Source organism: Hylobates moloch, unplaced genomic scaffold, assembly GCF_009828535.3.
Source record: "Hylobates moloch isolate HMO894 unplaced genomic scaffold, HMol_V3 SCAFFOLD_17, whole genome shotgun sequence".
Classification (NCBI taxonomy): Eukaryota; Metazoa; Chordata; class Mammalia; order Primates; family Hylobatidae; genus Hylobates; species Hylobates moloch.
The window spans coordinates 83208574-83225947 of NW_026652292.1; the positions used below are offsets into that span (position 1 = coordinate 83208574).

Sequence of the window (17374 nt, forward strand, 5' to 3'; positions counted from 1 at the left end):
GGAGCCGCCCAAGCACCGCAAACCGCGCTGTCCGGGACCCACTGTGGGAGGCCCGCGGCGCTGCCCCTCGCCGGGGCGTCCTGCGCGGCCGGGGGCCTCGGACAGCATCCGCTTCTCGCGTGGGAGGCGCCTATCTGCGCAGCCGCGGGCCGGGGCCCCACAGGTACAACGCCGCGCGTGCGGCGTCCGGAGGCCGCGTGCGGGGAAGTCTGGGCCAGCTGCGGTCAAACCGAGCCCACGCGGACCAGTTCCCCACGGCGGGTTCGCGAGGGGCCTCCGCGCTCAGGCCCCGCCCCGCCCGATCACAGGGCCCGCCCCCAGCCCCGCCCCCAGCCCCGCCTATCGACAGGGCACGGCTGCGACCCTCAGCAGGCCCCGCCCCACCAGCCCCCAGATCCGCCTACCAGCAGCGCACGGCCCCGCCCCGCGGCTCGCGCCTGCGCAGTGGGGCGGGCGCAGTCGGAAGCCGGGCTGTGCGGCGCGGGCAGTGGAGCGGCGGCTCCTGTACCCCCAGCGCGGACCCAAAGGGGCTCGGGCCGCTCGGGCCGGGAATGGCGGCGGCGGCCGAGCCCGGGGCCCGCGCCTGGCTGGGCGGCGGCTCCTCGCGCCCTGGCAGCCCGGCCTGCAGCCCCGTGCTGGGCGCAGGAGGCCGCGCGCGCCCGACCGGGGCCGGAGCGGGCGGGCGCCAGAGCCCCGGGCCCCGCCGCCGCGCCGGGACACAGCTTCCGGAAGGTGACGCTCACCAAGCCCACCTTCTGCCACCTCTGCTCCGACTTCATCTGGGGGCTGGCCGGCTTCCTGTGCGACGGTGAGCACCCGGGCCCGATGCCCACCCGGCTGCAGCCCTGCCTCTGCCCCGTGGGCGGGAGCCTGAGCGGAGGTGGCACCGGCGCTTTCGCGGTGGGGGGCGGGGTCCCAGCCCTGCTCGCGGGACCTGCCTCCGTGGGGCTGCCGGGGCCTGTGCGCCGTGGGGCCGCTCCAGGCTGCGGGCTTCCTCACCTGGGAGGTGCGGGCAGCGTCTCCATAGTGCCGTGCGATGGCTGCGACCCAGGGGCTGTGCCTGATGCGAAGCGGACCTCCGCTGGGGTCCCCATGGCCGGCTTCCTCTGCCAGTGGCTGGGGCAGCAGGTGTGGCCAAGTAGAGCTGGCCTGGGCCCCTGGCCCTAGCCGTTTTCATGCTGTGGCCCAGAGTCCCAGCCTCCTGGAGAGCCAGGCCGGGCCCTGCCGTCCCCGTGCGCGTGCCCCAGCCCTGCTCCACCCAGCTGCCCCGCCCTTGCTGGGGTGAGGACAGCCCTTCCCTGCTCTGGGCCCGGGTGCTCCCAGGGCTGGCTCTCATCTTCCCCCGCGGCAAGCAGGCGGGCCCTGGGGACCACAGCCCAGCCTCTGGAGGGAGCGAGGGACAGGACCGGAGTCCTGGACGTTTGACACTTACTGTGTCCTGGCCAGGGACGCCGAGGTGGGAGGGGCTAAGGAGCGTCTGCTCTGCTCAGGGATTCAGGCCTTTGCTCTGGGGATAGGGGTCCACTCGGGCCAGGGTCCGCAGAGGAGACTGTCCCCTCACACGGGGATGTCGTCTGTGGTGGAAACGGCATGGTTGTTCCGACCCCCAGGGCTGCACAAGGTGGCCTGGCCCGCCAGCTTCTTCGTCACATCAGAGCATGGCACAGCCATGCCTGCTGCCTGGGGATGCCAGGGGCTTCCCCAGAGGTGGGGAGTGTGCATGTGTGGCTGAGGCAGCTCCCAGCTTGAGGCCAGACTCCGGGTCCCCTCCCTGTTCGGAGGGGGCACAAGGGCCCTCCTGGGCAGCACCCGTGGAAGAGGGGCCAGCAGCGGTATGGGAAGGAGGGCGCCCTCCCCGCCAGGAGACCCAAGCGTGGGGCGTGGGGTGAGCAGGCCCTGTCTCCATGGCAGAGGAGGGACCTGGGCGCTGCCCGTCCCCCCTTCTCTCGGTGGACCCTGGCCTGCTTCCAGAGCTTTTCTCTTAAGCTGCCAGGAGGAGCTTCTCTTGGTCCCATCTGGAGACTGGGGTGGCTGGGGCTGCAGCAGGTAAAGGGCAGCACCAGCGGGGCCTTCTGGAAGAGCTCCCTGTCCCAGCTGGGCTGCCTGGGGCTCCATGGCACAACCTTCACCCGGGGCTGTCTTGGCAGGTGTGTCACTGGGTGCCCTACCCGCTCCCAGCCCTGGCAGCCTTTGCCCCAGCCCAGGGCTCCTGCCCTCCCTTCTGCCCCAGCCCCACCCTCGTGTCTTTCACTGCTGGCGTGTGGTGCTTGCTCCTCTTATGCCCTCCTGAGCACCCCGCCGGCTGAGGTGCTCCCTGGGTCCTGTGCACACGGCCAGAGCTCCTTGGGCGGCTTAGGGCTCTCCACTCCCTGGCGGCTCCTGCCTGCCAGAGCCCTCACCTGCCTTGGGTGGCTCTAGGTCTCAGGCACGGTGCACAGCATGTACCAGGGACAATTAGGGGTATGCGTAGTTTCGGGGGAGTGAGACACAGGTGTCCTTGGTAAAGCCAATCTGCCGAAGGCCGAGAAGCCCCTGCCTCCTGACGAGCCTGGTGAGCCCAGGGCGGCGCCTTGAGAGGCCCAACTGCAGAGGCAGGAGGAGAGCTGGGCCCCCATGTGAAGGGGAGGGGCTACTCTCTGGATGAGAAGACACACTCATTGACACTCATTGTCCTCCAGGATGGTCAGGACCACCCAGGTTCTTGCTCCTGGGCTGCAGGCTGTCTCCAGGGAGTGGGGTGGGGTGGTGGGGGAACTCGGAGGACCACAGGGCCCCTGGTACAGCATGGTGGGTATGGCAGTCGTTGCCCTGGGGCCTCTAACTTCCTGGGTAGGACAGCCATTGGGTAGGACAGGGGCCAACTCACGCAGCGCTTATGCCCACAGTCTGCAATTTCATGTCTCATGAGAAGTGCCTGAAGCACGTGAGGATCCCGTGCACGAGTATGGCGCCCAGCCTGGTCCGGGTGAGTGTGGGGCTGGGTGTTGCACCTGCAAGAGGCTGGGGGATGTGTCAGCTCTCGTGGGGTCGAGGCACTGAGAACCTTCATGTGAGACGTTAGTGATACCCGCAGTTGAAAGGCAAAGGTCAGATACTGCTCAAGATTAAAAGGCTCAGCACCCTGCATGGATCTGCAGGGAATGATGATGAGAAAAGCCAGTCTCCAAGGTCGCAAATAGCAAGATCCTGTCCACAGGACATGCTCAAAATGATGAAACTAAAGGGAGCACAGATGTAGAGAGGTTTCCAGGAGGAGAAGTGGGCGTGGCTGTGACATGCAGCGTGAGGGCTCCTGGGGGAATGGAGATTTCGGCATCTGGCGTGACCTTAGTTTGTAAGATCAGACACTTAGGGGAGCTGACAGAGGCTTCAGGGGGTCTGTCCAATTTCCTCACAGCTGTGTGAACCCACAAGCATCTCAAGGAAGCTTGAATAAAAAGCAAAGGCAGGAAGCCTGGGTGCCTGAGGATGTCTTGGCCACCAGCCTCCCTCTAAGGGCTCTGGGTGGGGCAGGGAGGTGACTGGCCCAGGTCACTGCAGGGCACAGGGGACTTCCCTTCTCTGGTGACAGTGGTGACAGCAGGGACATGTAGGAAGGGCCAGGCTTATTCCTCCCTCAGCTGTCAGCCTCGCCGTCTTCAGACTGAGGCACCCCAAGTCCGCATTCCCTGATGCTCTCAGACTGCAGGTGGGGCGCAGGCCACGAGGCAGGCCCGGGTGTGCAGCAGGATGGGAAGCCAGGCCAGCAGGTGCACCTGCCACTGGTGGGCATCCGGCTGCGCCGTCCCCTCTAATGTCTGACGCCCTGTTCCTAATGATGCAGTTCCCCGGGTATGAGCAGGAGGCCTGAGGACGGTGGCCCTGGTGGTGGCCGGCACCCTGGTGACTCCACACTGGCTTGGGCGGCCCCTCCTCATGTGGACGGCCCGAGGCTGCAGCTTTTTAAAATTGATTTTAATGTCTTTTATACTTTGCTAAATTGGGAAAATATAAGTATGTATTTCAACTATATGCATGATAGGAAATTTAGAAGATGTATTTAACGGCTGGGCCCGGTGGCTCATGCCTGTAATCCCAGCACTTTGGGAGGCCAAGGCAGGTGGATCACGAGGTCACAAGATGGAGACCATCCTGGCTAACACGGTGAAACCCCTTCTCTACTAAACAAAATATAAAAATTAGCCGGGTGTGGTGGCGGGCGCCTGTAGTCCCAGCTACTTAGGAGGCTGAGGCAGGAGAATGGCGTGAACCCTGGAGGCGGAGCTTGCAGTGAGCTGAGATTGCGCCACTGCACTCCAGCCTGGGGGACAGAGCAAGACTCCTTCTCAAAAAAAAAAAAAAAAAAAAAAAAAAGATATGTTTAACAAAATAAAAGTCACCCACCATCCTGGCATGCTCACAGCTGCTATTCTGGAACACGGTCTTTCTGTGTACACTTTTATTGGGTGTAGTTTAAGTTTGGGGATAAGGGCAAGAGTCGGGAGTGAAGAGTTGGTCTTTCTCCTTCCCTTCTCGTGGAAATGCAGCAGCCCAGCCCTCTCCAGCACAGAAACGTTGGTCCACATTGGCATCGGGTCTGGGCAGGCCCCCACCACCTCAGGACACCCACGGGGACACCCACGATTGTCTCCCAGAGGGCAGTCCCTGTGTGCTGGGATCTTCCTGGCTCCGAGGAGACAGAGCCTCGCCTGCCCCAAGGAGGGAAGGGGTGGCAGGCGGGCCTCACTCCCCTGCGCTAGGCAGGGCTGCTGGGGGAGGCCACAGCCTGCTCCCTGCTTTTGACCAGCCAGGCTGTCCCCAGGACCCGGGGTGTGGTTGTTCCTGGGGCCTCCAGGTAGCACAGCCGGCTTGGGCCGGGCAGTTCCCAGCAGGAGCGTGAGCTGCAGAGTTGCGCAGGTGAAGAGGGAGGAGGGGTGGCCGGCAGCCTGTGGCCCTTACCAAGAGCGCTGGGGTGAGGCTGCGTCTGCCCCGCCAGGTTCCTGTGGCCCACTGCTTCGGCCCCCCGGGACTCCACAAGCGCAAGTTCTGTGCTGTCTGCCGCAAGGTCCTGGAGGCGCCCGCGCTCCACTGCGAAGGTACCTGGAGCCTGCCTGGCTCCCTACCCAGTGTCCTGGTCTCTGCTGCCCAGGGTGGCCCAGCCCACCCCTGTTGTGCAGCTTGTCAGGGGTGATGGGGGAGGCCGAGGGCTGTCCGCCTGGCAGGCCACAGAACAGTTAAAGGATGCGGGGTGGTGCTAGGTGGTGGGGATGGGGCCAGACCCAAGCGCCAGCAGAGGCAGGGGTCCTCCGGGGCGCGGCAGACACCTCTAACCCTGCCTGCCCACCAGTGTGTGAGCTGCACCTCCACCCAGACTGTGTGCCCTTCGCCTGCAGTGACTGCCGCCAGTGCCACCAGGATGGGCACCAGGACCACGTGAGTGCACCGGCCCCAGGGAGCCCTGGGGGGTGGGGCGGGCCCAGCTGCTGACTGCCCCCGCTCCGCAGGACACCCATCACCACCACTGGCGGGAGGGGAACCTGCCCTCGGGAGCCCGCTGCGAGGTCTGCAGGAAGACGTGCGGCTCCTCTGACGTGCTGGCCGGCGTGCGCTGCGAGTGGTGCGGGGTCCAGGTGTGCGCTGGGAGGTGGAGGAGTTGGAGGGGCGGGGCAGGAGAAGCACGGGGTCCAGGTGGGCGCTGGAAGGTAGAGGGGGCGGGGCGGGAGAGGCGCGGGTTCCAGGTGGGTGCTTGGGGGCGGGCGGCAGGAAAGACCTGCGGTCCGGGCTGGGTCTGCGGCGTGTGGGGTCTTTCTCTGGACCTGGCGCACCTGGTGCCCCCGCACCCTGGCTCCGACCCCCGAGCTCAGGCCCTTGTCCCCCCCAGGCGCACTCCGTCTGCTCGGCGGCTCTGGCTCCCGAGTGTGGCTTCGGGCGTCTGCGCTCCCTGGTCCTGCCCCCCGCGTGCGTGCGCCTTCTGCCCGATGGCTTCAGCAAGACGCAGAGCTTCCGCATCGTGGAGGCCGCGGAGCCGGGTGAGGTGCGGGCCGGCCGGGGCGCCCTGGGCTGGGGGCTGCGCACTGAGTGAGGGGTCCGTGTGCCCGACCCGCAGGCGAGGGTGGCGACGGCGCCGACGGGAGCGCTGCGGTGGGTCCAGGCAGAGAGACACAGGCAACTGCGGAGTCCGGTAAGTGCCCGCCTCATTCTCCCCAACTCCCCTGAGGTCCCCCGGGTGCCCGGGACTCACGGAGCTTCCCCGACCCAGGGAAGCAAACGCTGAAGATCTTTGATGGCGACGACGCGGTGAGGAGAAGCCAGTTCCGCCTAATCACTGTGTCCCGCCTGGCCGGTCCCGAGGAGGTGCTGGTAAGGGGGAGGCTGGGGGAGGTGTCTGAGCCCCCACCCCCCACCGCGTGTCCCCGCATCTGGCGCCCCTGACCTGGTTCCCGCAACCTGGCGCCTCTCACCCACCTGGCTTCCCCTCCACGACCCGCCCCCCACTGAACCCCGCCTGACCCCTCGCAACTTGGCCCCCCTAACCTGGCGCCCTGCAGGAGGCCGCACTGCGGGCCCACCACATCCCCGAGGACCCTGGCCACCTGGAGCTGTGCCGGCTGCCCCCTTCCTCTCAGGCCTGTGGCACCTGGGCTGGGGGCAAGGCCGGGAGTGCTGTGATCTCGGAGGAGGGCAGAAGCCCCGGGTCCGGCGAAGCCACGCCAGAGGCCTGGGTCATCCGGGCTGTGCCGCGGGCCCAGGAGGTCCTGAAGATCTACCCCGGCTGGCTCAAGTGAGACTGGGCCCGAGGCTCAGGGTCTGCTGGGCGGGGTGGGGGGAGCTCCAGCTCAGGCTGCGTCCCCACAGGGTGGGCATGGCCTACGTGTCCGTGCGAGTGACCCCGAAGAGCACGGCCCGCTCTGTGGTGCTGGAGGTCCTGCCGCTGCTTGGCCGCCAGGTGTGTACCCTGCGCCTGCTCCCTATCCTGGCCAGACTTGATGGGGGGTCACTGTCCCCAGGAGGCCAGGCCACCATCCTAGCCCAGGCGTGGCTGTCCCCGTGGGTGTCCTGAGGTGGTGGGGGCCTGCCCAGACCCGATGCCAAGCTCTACCCCAACAGGCCGAGGGTCCTGAGAGCTTCCAGCTGGTGGAGGTGGCGATGGGCTGCAGGCACGGTGAGTAGATGGCCCACGCTGGGCATGGCGGTCCCTGCACCTTTTGAGTTTGTACCTGCTGCCCAGGCTCTCCTGCAGGGTGGTGCCGGACATCAAGGCCGGGCTCTGCCCTCCTGACCAGCTCCACCTGCATCCCCACGGGCCCTGGGGGCTCAGGGCAGCTGCTTCCAAGGTGGGCAAGGAGCCTGGTGCTGACGGCCTGTGCCCTCACCTCTGCAGTCCAGCGGACAGTGCTGATGGATGAACAGCCCCTGCTGGACCGGCTACAGGACATCCGGCAGGTCAGTGGGTGTGGACGCCGGCCCCCAGGGAACCAGCAGCCCTCAGCCCCAGCCTCTGCCCCACGGGGTGGGTGTGCCCCAGACGCCAAGTTCTCCTTGGCTAGGCAGCGGCTGTCGTGGCTGACAGGGCAGTGCCCTCTGTCATAAGCTACTTGGTCCCTGCAGGGAGACCTTGAGCTGCAGAACTCCCCGAGATCCTCGAGGGGAATGGACAGGGGTTGTCCACAGCAAGGAAGCCTCTGTGGCCCTTTTCCTCATTTTCATGTTGACTTAATTCCTGGGAGTGTTCCTGACGCCCTGTCTTGCTGTTTTGCGGGTGAGGAGGCAGAGGGCCTGGTGCGGTGGTGCCGTTCTCCCCGGCCCAGCGTCCCCGCCCGTCTCCCTGCAGATGTCCGTGCGGCAGGTGAGCCAGACGCGGTTCTACGTGGCGGAGAGCAGGGATGTAGCCCCGCACGTCTCCCTGTTTGTTGGCGGCCTGCCTCCCAGCCTGTCCCCCGAGGAGTACAGCAGCCTGCTGCATGAGGCCGTGGCTACCGAAGGTGTGACCACCGTGGCTGGCCGTGGGCTGCTGGCTGGGGGCAGGGTCGAGCGGCAGGCAGTGGGGCTGCAGTGCTGAGGCCAGCTGCTGCCTCTCCTTGAGCCACCAAGGCCTGAGCTCCGGGTCCAACCCACGTCTCTTCCTCCAAGAGGCTCTGGAGCCTCCCGTCCTCTGTGGCCCTTCCCTGTGGTGCTCAGCCTCTGCCTCTCCCGCTCCCTCTGGGGGGCCTTGTACCTCCAGGGAGCTGGGAGTCCTGCTCCTGGAGTGGGGCAGGGGTACTTCCTGGGGAGGCTGCCTTTGGGGTGAGATGTCACCCCTGAACAGGCGGAGGGGCTGTCCCTGGCCCCAGTGCTGTGTGTCCTTCACCTCCCACCGCCCTGACCACAGCCTGCCTTTGCAGCCACCGTGGTGTCCGTGAGTCACGTCTACTCCCAAGGTGAGCCGCCCTGAGGGACATGGTCACATGAGGCCCAGGGGTGTTCCTGGGGTGAAGTGGGCCAGCCTGGCCCTCACGTAGCACCTGACCTTTCCCTTGGGCAGCCCTGGGCTGGGGAAATGTCCTGGTTTGGTTCCTGCCCTGACACCGTGGGGGCCATGGGACAGGCTCCCCCTGAGTCCCGGGCCCCTGCCACAGGCGCGGTAGTGCTGGACGTCGCCTGCTTCGCGGAGGCCGAGCGGCTGTACGTGCTGCTGAAGGACATGACTGTGCAGGGCCGGCTGCTCACTGCCCTGGTGCTCCCCGACCTGCTGGTGAGTGCGGGGTCGAGCCGGCTCTTCACACACCCCAGGGGGTGGCCAGGGGAGGTCTGGGTCTGCAGGTGCACAGGCCCCACAGCCAGACTCGCTGTTTTCATCTGGCATCACTTCGTCGAATTCAATGGGGGCTCGTAGGTGCCACCTTGTTTGTGCCTCACAATAGCAGGAAGGACTCTGTTGCCCGTTTTACAGCAAGGGGCCTGAGGTCAGAGGGTCAGCGCTCATCCGAGGCTGCCCAGTGGGTGATACCAGCTCCGTGGGGCACCGTGGGGCCAGGCCCAGCTTCCACGCTGCACCTGAGGCCTCCACCCAGTAGGGAGGCCCACAGGACGCAGCTCCTGGATGTGCCGGGTCCCGCTGCGGCTGCCTCGCCAAGGGCCAGAGCGTGTTTGTGACCAGCTGTCAGCATCCTAGGCATGGCCCTCCCGGTACAGCCTCAGCCTCACTCCCCCTGCCCGGGAGGCCTTAGGGCCTCTGCTCTCTGCCTGGAGCTCCCCAGGCCAGTCAGTGCAGCTCCCAAACTTTGGACGCTGCCCTTAAGACCCACAGTGTCCAGAAGAGGGGACACCTGGCAACAGGGCAGGGCCGAGGGAAAGAGGGGTCTGGCCCATGGAGGGGCCGGAGCCTGGGACTCCACGCTGCACACCGTGCCTTCACAGTGGCCTCTTGTCCTCAGCCCATCCAGCCCCCAAAGGGTCCCATGAGGACCTCCCAGGTGTCCATGGCTGCTCTGCCTCTGAACCCTGACCCTCGACCCTGACCCCAGTCCAGGCGAAGCAGAACTCGAGCAGAATGAGTTGTCTGTGGCTGGGACGGGTGATGCCTGTGGCTCCCTCCTGTGCCTCCTACACCTGGTCTTGCCCGGCTCAGGACAGGGTGGCCAACCCCCCTGTCCCGAGGATGCAGCCCCTGCCCCAGGTCCACTTACTGTGTGGGCGGAGCCAGGTGTGGGGCCGACACGCGCTTTCTCTCTCCCGTCAGCTGCCTGCCCTGGGGTGAGTGGTAAGTGGTGACCGCAGGCGGCTCTGCCTGCCAAGTGGGTCACGAAGCCCCGAGTGTGTCCTTGCCCCCAGCCACGGCCGGCCCCTGTGCCGCTGTCCACCCTGTGTCTGCACCCGGCCTGTGTGTCTCCTGTTGCCCAGCCTTCCCCGCTGTGGGGGCCCCAGCCTCCTGTCATAGGGTCCCCAGCCTCCTGTCGTAGGGACCCCAGCCCTGAGCCCGCTGTGTCTAGATCCCTGGGTACTGTTTCTTGGGGTTTTGTGTGGGGAGATGGGCTCTGTCCTGTGGCCGAGGGATGCCGCGTGCCACCTTGTGAGTTACGAGCTTTTCTCGGCTGCTGTGTAGGTGGGTGGGGACCTGGGAGCCGCCATCCTCCAAAGGTGTGCACCAGAGGCCCCCCAGGGGACAAGCCTTGGTCTCCCTGGCAAGGAGTGCCACGCAGAGTCCCAGTGGATTTCCAGCCTAGACTCATGGGCTGCATGGCCCAGGCGGGGGTGGTCTGTTCACACGCAGCTCAGTGGGCAGGTCTGAGGCCTTCGTGCTGGGAGCTCCAGGCAGCCAGCCAGCTGGCCTCAGTGCCGCCCTGCTGGCCGACAGTGAGATGGGGTGACCACGCAGCTCATGTGTGAGGCCTCGTGTGTGAGGGTGCTGGCCACGCCTTCCTGGGGAGGGGGCTGGTCCAGGCCAGGTGGGCTCAGGGTTGGGGGCTGGGCACTGCCTGGCAACTCCAGCAGTGGGGACACCCCACCTTGGGTCCCCATCCTAACCCAGGCCCCTGTCTGTCAGCACGCGAAGCTGCCCCCAGACAGCTGTCCCCTCCTCGTGTTCGTGAACCCCAAGAGTGGAGGCCTCAAGGGCCGAGACCTGCTCTGCAGCTTCCGGAAGCTACTGAACCCTCACCAGGTCTTCGACCTGACCAACGGGGGTCCTCTTCCTGGGTGAGTCCAGCGGGACCCCTGGTCCAGGGCAGCAGCAGGGGCGGGAAGGGCCCCAGGAGGCTGCCACAGCTGTCTCGGCCGGCAGGAGCTCCATGGGGATCCCGTGCTGGGACCTCGAAGTCCTCCACGTGGCCAGGACGGGCATTTGAAAAGGAAGAGGCAGCCTGGGTGGGGGATGGGCTGTGCCCACAGCTGGTGGAGGACACTTCCTGTCTCCCGCTAGGCTCCACCTGTTCTCCCAGGTGCCCTGCTTCCGGGTGCTGGTGTGTGGTGGCGATGGCACCGTGGGCTGGGTGCTCGGCGCCCTGGAGGAGACACGGTACCGGCTGGCCTGCCCGGAGCCTTCTGTGGCCATCCTGCCCCTGGGCACAGGTGGGGTCAGCCATGCAGCCGAGGAGGGGGCCTCAGGGACTGCCCCTTCCTGCGCAGCTTTCGCTGAGGCCTGGCCTGGCTGTCCCCGGGGTGGGGTCTGCACCCGGCTGATGGGCAGGTGGGTGTGGACAGATGCTCCGTGTCTGCCTGTGTCCCAGGGAATGACCTCGGTCGAGTCCTCCGCTGGGGGGCGGGCTACAGCGGCGAGGACCCGTTCTCCGTCCTGCTGTCCGTGGACGAGGCCGACGCCGTGCTCATGGACCGCTGGACCATCCTGCTGGATGCCCACGAGGCTGGCAGTGCAGAGAACGGCACGGCAGACGCAGAGCCCCCCAAGGTACAGGGCAGCCCGGCGTGGGGTGCCCTTCAGGCTCCCGCATATGACCTTGCCACACGCGTCACAATGGGCGTCCTCTTCCCAGTCACGCTCGGGTGTACGCGCCCGCATCATCCCCTCTGCAAAGCGGGCAGTTGAGGGAGGCACAGAAAGTGGCTACTGCTGGGGATTGTGCCGAGCCAGCTGGCGACAGAGCCTGGCCAGGACCTGCCCATGCTGCCCTCTCCTGGGTGCTGGGCTTGTTGCTGGGGTGGCCCTTGCTCTTGTCTCTGCCCGCTGGCAGGAGGCAAGGAACTAGACCTGCCGTTGGGGAGCTCAGGGGGCCTGGTGAGGGCGGCCGGGTCCTGGGAGATGAACGCCCTGTCCCCAGATCGTGCAGATGAGTAACTACTGTGGCATTGGCATTGATGCGGAGCTGAGCCTGGACTTCCACCAGGCACGGGAAGAGGAGCCTGGCAAGTTCACAAGCAGGTACCGGGGCCGCAGGGGCTGCCACCTGGTGATGCCATACCTCCCTCAGGTCCCCCAGCAGGTACCGGGGCCGCAGGGGCTGCCACCTGGTGACGGCATACCTCCCTCAGGTCCCCCAGCAGGTACCAGGGCCGCAGGGGCTGCCACCTGGTGACAGCATACCTCCCTCAGGTCCCCCAGCAGGGATAGGCAGAGGGGCCGGAACCCAGAGGCTGCCTAAGGCGGGGTAGGGCTTCCCCGGTGATGGGCGACCTGCCCTGTCCTGCAGGCTGCACAACAAGGGTGTGTACGTACGGGTGGGGCTGCAGAAGATCAGTCACTCTCGGAGCCTGCACAAGCAGATCCGGCTGCAGGTGGAGCGGCAGGAGGTGGAGCTGCCCAGTATCGAAGGCCTCATCTTCATCAACATCCCCAGGTGCTCGCGGGTGGGGCTCCCCAGAGGCTCTGCCCGGCGGGGCCACGGGCAGGCTCAGCCCTCGTCCTGCCTGCACCTACACCTCTGTGCCCGCTCTCTTACGTGGCAGCTGGGGCTCGGGGGCCGACCTGTGGGGCTCCGACAGCGACACCAGGTTTGAGAAGCCGCGCATGGACGACGGGCTGCTGGAGGTGGTGGGCGTGACGGGCGTCGTGCACATGGTGAGCCGCCGGCCGGGTGGGCGGGCGAGTCCAGGGTGGCGTCCCTGGTCCCCACTGAGCCCAGCTGGCCTCTCCCGCCCCAGGGCCAGGTCCAGGGTGGGCTGCGCTCCGGAATCCGGATTGCCCAGGGTTCCTACTTCCGAGTCACGCTCCTCAAGCCCACCCCGGTGCAGGTGGATGGGGAGCCCTGGGTCCAGGCCCCAGGACACATGATCATCTCAGCTGCTGGCCCTAAGGTACGTGGGGTGAAGCTGGAGAGTCAGGGGAGGTGGGCCGGGCTGGGCCGGCCATGGGAGTGGCTGGTGGTACCCAGGTGGTGCTGGCATGGCCGGCTGCGGCCAGGGTCTTCCTTGACTCCGGGAGGGTGCCTGCCTCAGGAGGGCTGTGCCAGCGGTCAGGCGGGCCAAAGGTGGCACAGGGAGCAGCCAGACGGGTCCCTCCCCTTGCGTGAAATGGGGCTGAGATGGCATCAGCTGCCCGGGGCCCCAGGACTGGGGGCTGCCCGTGTACCATTCTTTCATCGGCCATGTCACCCTGGTCCTCTGCCCCCTGCCCTGGGACAGGTCCACATGCTGAGGAAGGCCAAGCAGAAGCCGAGGAGGGCCGGGACCACCAGGGATGCCCGGGCGGACGCTGCACCTGCCCTTGAGGGCGATCCTAGGTAGGGGTGGCTGGGGCAGCCCAGGGGCTCGAGCCGTCTCTGCCCCCGCCAGCCTTGTTTTCAGGTGGTCTGGAGGCAGCTCCACGTCCACACAGTGGCCGGCCCTGTGGTTGGACCTGGCTACAGCCCTGACCGCATCTTCCCGGGGATGCAGCTGGACCAGCCCTCATCCCATTGGTGACACACATTGGTGTCACAGCCCTCATCCCACTGGGGACTGCTGTGCGGGTGGCGGTGTTTCCCCGTGTCCCGGGTGGGCGCAGGGCTCTGGATGGTGAGCCCTCTGCCCCGTGGGGGCCTGGTCCTCTCCTCAGGGGTGGGCACCCATCCCTCCATCTCTCTCCCCACTGAGCCCGTTGAGCTGGACAGTGCTGGACGCAGGCCGTCCCCCTGGCCGGTCCTTCAGAGCAGCAGGCTCCCTGGTGTGTCCCTGCCCCAGCAGACAACAGGCTGCCAGCCCCTCCAGCCTCACCTCCCCGCCCTGGGCAGCAGGTGTGGGCAGTCCCTGGTGGGCAGCGTGTCAGGCTGCCGGGTGGTGGTGACTGGTGACTTCCTTGTGTTTGGGGAAGGGAGAAGATGCCTTCCCTTGTTTTCTGGCCTTGTGATATACAGATGGCAGCTTGGACCCCAGGTACAGCTCCAGGGGCAGGCAGTGCCCAGCTGGGCCTGATGGCCCTTTCCTAGTGCCTCTGTTGGGGGAGGAGAGCCTCTGTCCATGTGGAGGCTAGGAGGTCTCAGGTGCTGCCCTGGCAGCACCAGAGTGTGGGCCGGGCCCGAGCGTCTGCCCCTCGGCCCTCAGGGTGGGGCATTTAGCACCCAGAAGGGACCAAAAGCAGGGCATGGCTGTGCAGAGGAGTTTGTGGAGGTGTAAACAGTCCCATGCATGTGGAGGAGGAGCAGGCTTTCAGCCCCAGACCCCACGCTAGCACTTTCCACGCTGCTTGCCCGCCGTTGACGTGCAGTTCCCAGTGCCTGTGTGAGCCGACATCTGCTCAGTCCTATCCCTCGTCAGCGTGTGGAGACCCAGCTCCTGCAGCGCCCCCACTCCCACGCCCCCAGATAGCTCGGTGGAGGGTCCTGCATCTGGGCCAGGCTGGGGTGCACCCAGCCAAAGACAAAGCTGCCTCCATGTGCCCAAGGATTAGATGGCGCACTGGCCCCGGGAGGAGTCTGACCAAAAATGGAGCCAGCTCTGTGGGAAGCCCTGACTCCCCCCACGAGAAACGGCCCACGGTGCGGATCTCCCCCATCCCTTGTGGGGCATAGCTGACCTGGGCCTCCGATTCTGCGGAGCTTTCCTGGGCGTGGCTTTGACCTCAGAAGTGGCTGTGGTTTGACCTCAGGAGTGTGTGGCCTGGCCCAGCCTGCTGCAGCCTCCTGGGGGGCCCTTGGTGCCACTAATCCCCCGACCCCCTGCTTCTGCCAAAACTGCACAGACACATGCATTGTAAGGCCACTTGCGGCCTCCAGCGTGCACTCTTGTTTACGTCATTGTCGTCTTCAAGACTAGTCCTTTGCGATTAGTTTTGCTTTGCGAGCCCTGGTGTGGACTGTGGTCTGTATGAATCGTGTGTAACTGTGGTGAGGGGCTTGTCCTGTATGTGAGTCTGTACCCAGGTGGGGTCTGTGCCCTGCACACCAGGCCCCTCTGTATTTATCGCTGCCTGAATGCAACAGTAATTTATATCCAGGACAAATACAGTCTGGGCGTCACTATCCTACCATCTCTTCCTCATCTTTGTGTCAACAACCGAGGGGAGGGGAGGGCCTGGCTTGGCACCCCCCCCCCACCAGCTCTGTATAGGCCTCAGAGAGGCTGGGAGTGGGCAGCCCCTCGGGTGGGTGGGCTTGGCAACGTGTCTTCAGGTGAGAGAGAATGGATAGGCAAATGCTATAAAGCACATTTCAAGTTCCCGTGAAACTCCTCTCTCCGCAAAAAGTGGAGAACAATTTGAGGACTGAAATAGAGCATGATATTTCACAATGAAAATAAAATCAGGCCACGCAAGAACCACTGCGGCCTGCCCGCGACTCGGCTTCCCCTGCCCAGCGTCCTGTCCTCCCTGGTCCATCTCTGGTGGGGACGGCTGGGAGTGGGCTCTGGCCGCTAGCAGGGGGCAGGGAGGAGCTGGGACTGTGGGTCGTCCTGGCCCGTGGGGGGCGGCGGGGGGTGTTCAGGCCGGGTGAGGCCCCGCAGGACCCGCAGGCTGGCCAGGGCCAGGCCCACGAGCAGGCGCAGCAACAGGAAGGCGCAAGGCACGGCTATCTGCATAAGGTGGAAGATGCCCACACTGAATCTGCTCAGCAGGCAGGTGGAGGCAAAGGCCAGCAGGCTGGCGCAGGGGTACAGGGCCAGCTTGGCGAACATGAGCACATGCTCCCGGCCGCCAAACCACACCGAGGGCTGCAGCGTCTCCGCCTGGTGCAGCAGCGCCGTGGTCCAGATGGCCAGCTGGAAGATGCTGGCCAGGAAGATGATGATGCAGCTGACGCGCACGCGCTCCAGCTCATCGCGGGGCTGCCGGGCGAAGGCCGAGGTCTGCTGGTAGGCTAGTGGGAGGCCGCCCACGAAGGCCAGCGAGAGCGTGTTCAGCAGCCCCATGGCCCGCGTGGCCTTGCGCACATGCAGGAAGAGCGAGTGGTGGGCGAACCACAGCAGTCCCACCGTGGCGAAGGAGCCGAAGTACGCCAGGAAGCGCGGCCCGGTCGCGCTCAGGGCGGCCACGAGGCTGCCGCCGAACCTCTCCTTCACGTCCTTGGGGTCCGGGACGTTGTCTTCGCTGAGAACAGTGAATAGATGCATTTGTGCCGGCCTCGCCGTGGCCACACAGGCCCCAGCAGGGTGGGTGAGCGCCTGTCAGGGCTGCCTGGACCTGGCACATTTTCAGATGAACCATGTGGACTTTCCAGTGTGCTAAATTTCAGAATGCCGTATTTATGTATATTTGGCGCACTGACTGTTATGTGCTGTTCATCTGAAATTCCACAGAAACTGGCACCCTTCTGCTCTGTGCTAATGGGAGCCGAACCCTGCTAGCCCAGAGTGCTGCTGGGGGCCCTGGGCTGCAGCCCTCTCTGGCCGAGGCTCTCCTGTGTCTGCTGTGCAGGACCAGCCTGCTGTGGGGCAGCGAGGTCTGTTCCCTCCCAGCTTCCAGCCCTCGGAGCCACCCACACAACACCCTGGCTGAAGCTCTGCGGAGAGCTTGCCTCCATGGTTCTCAGATGCACACGGGGGTCTCAGGAGGCCGACTCCCAGCTGGACTCTGCAGCCCCAGGGAGGCTGGGAACCACCCTTGTCAGGGCTGCTGCCTTCTGACGGCACCACCCAGAAAGCCGGGAACAGTGTTGTCCTTCAACATTGGGACGCAGAGGACAGTGATACTCAAGCAGCCCAACAGACTTCTGTCCTCCAGAACGATACGCAGAGGGCGAGGGGTGAGGGGTGGGGGGTGGGGGCAGGAGACAGACTGGGGGCAGCAAGGGCAGGAAGTTGCTGGGAGGGGCAGCTCTCCTAGCCATGGCTCCAGGTGGAGGAGAGGTCACTGTCCCAGCCCCACGCTGCAGCCTCTCCTCGGCAGGTCCCTCCCAAGGGGGCCGAGCTGGCTGCACAATCAGGCACGTCACCCTGGAGCATCCCTGGCACCTGGGCCTTAGAGATCAGGTGCCAACGAACGTTTGCTTCCCGTTTTTAAAAATGCACACGACAGCAGAGAAGAGCATCAGGAGACTTGGACTCGAGAATATCAAGTACAGAATATAAAACCATAGTGTCTAACCCCAAGGTGGTCAGAGTGCTGAACTATGACCAGGGAACAAGACACTCCAAAAGGATGGAAGATGTAAAAAAGCAAATTCAAACTTAGGATGGCCGGGCGCGGTGGCTTACACCTGTAATCCCAGCACTTTGGGAGGCCGAGGTGGGCAGATCATCTGAGGTCAGGAGTTCAAGACCAGCCTGGCCAACTTGGTGAAACCCCATGTCTATTAAAAATACAAAAAGTTAGCTGGGTGTGGTGGCACATGCCTGTAATCCCAGCTACTTGGGAGGCTGAGGTAGGATAATCGCTTGAACCTGGGAGGCAGAGGTTGCAGTGAGCTGAGGTCGAGCCACTATACTCCAGCCTGGGCGACAGAGCAAGACTGTCTCAAAAAAAAAGAAAACAAACACCACAAAAACGTGACGACTGAGATGAGATGAGCGCTCTAACAGATGAAGAGGCAGATGAGGCAGCGGAGGAGCAGAC

At 65.2% G+C, this 17374-nt stretch overlaps 2 protein-coding genes across 6 annotated transcripts in view; one reads left to right on the forward strand and one right to left on the reverse strand.

Annotated features, from left to right (window-relative positions):
- Positions 1-460: 460 nt before the first annotated feature.
- DGKQ (diacylglycerol kinase theta) lies at positions 461-14848 on the forward strand. The gene is given in 24 exon segments (XM_032135284.2): positions 461-661; positions 663-808; positions 2886-2965; positions 4976-5075; positions 5327-5412; positions 5484-5609; positions 5861-6008; positions 6086-6160; positions 6239-6339; positions 6528-6760; positions 6835-6925; positions 7087-7141; positions 7361-7422; positions 7811-7961; positions 8361-8396; positions 8595-8710; positions 10502-10653; positions 10877-11025; positions 11184-11362; positions 11733-11833; positions 12102-12248; positions 12358-12469; positions 12553-12705; positions 13033-14848. Coding segments are annotated over 24 exon segments (2811 nt in total). The 5' UTR covers positions 461-551; the 3' UTR covers positions 13135-14848.
- Positions 14849-15066: 218 nt separating this feature from the next.
- The window catches only part of TMEM175 (transmembrane protein 175), a 28862-nt gene continuing 26554 nt past the window's right edge, over positions 15067-17374 (reverse strand). For 3 of the 5 annotated variants that reach the window (XM_058430339.1, XM_032135287.2, XM_032135289.2), the window contains one exon: positions 15070-15910. In XM_058430339.1, the coding sequence (XP_058286322.1) occupies positions 15238-15910 (673 nt within the window). In that variant the 3' untranslated portion in view covers positions 15070-15237. Of the gene's footprint in view, positions 15911-17374 lie in introns of all 5 variants that reach the window. The other 2 variants (XM_058430338.1, XM_032135285.2) reach the window with 2 other exon arrangements.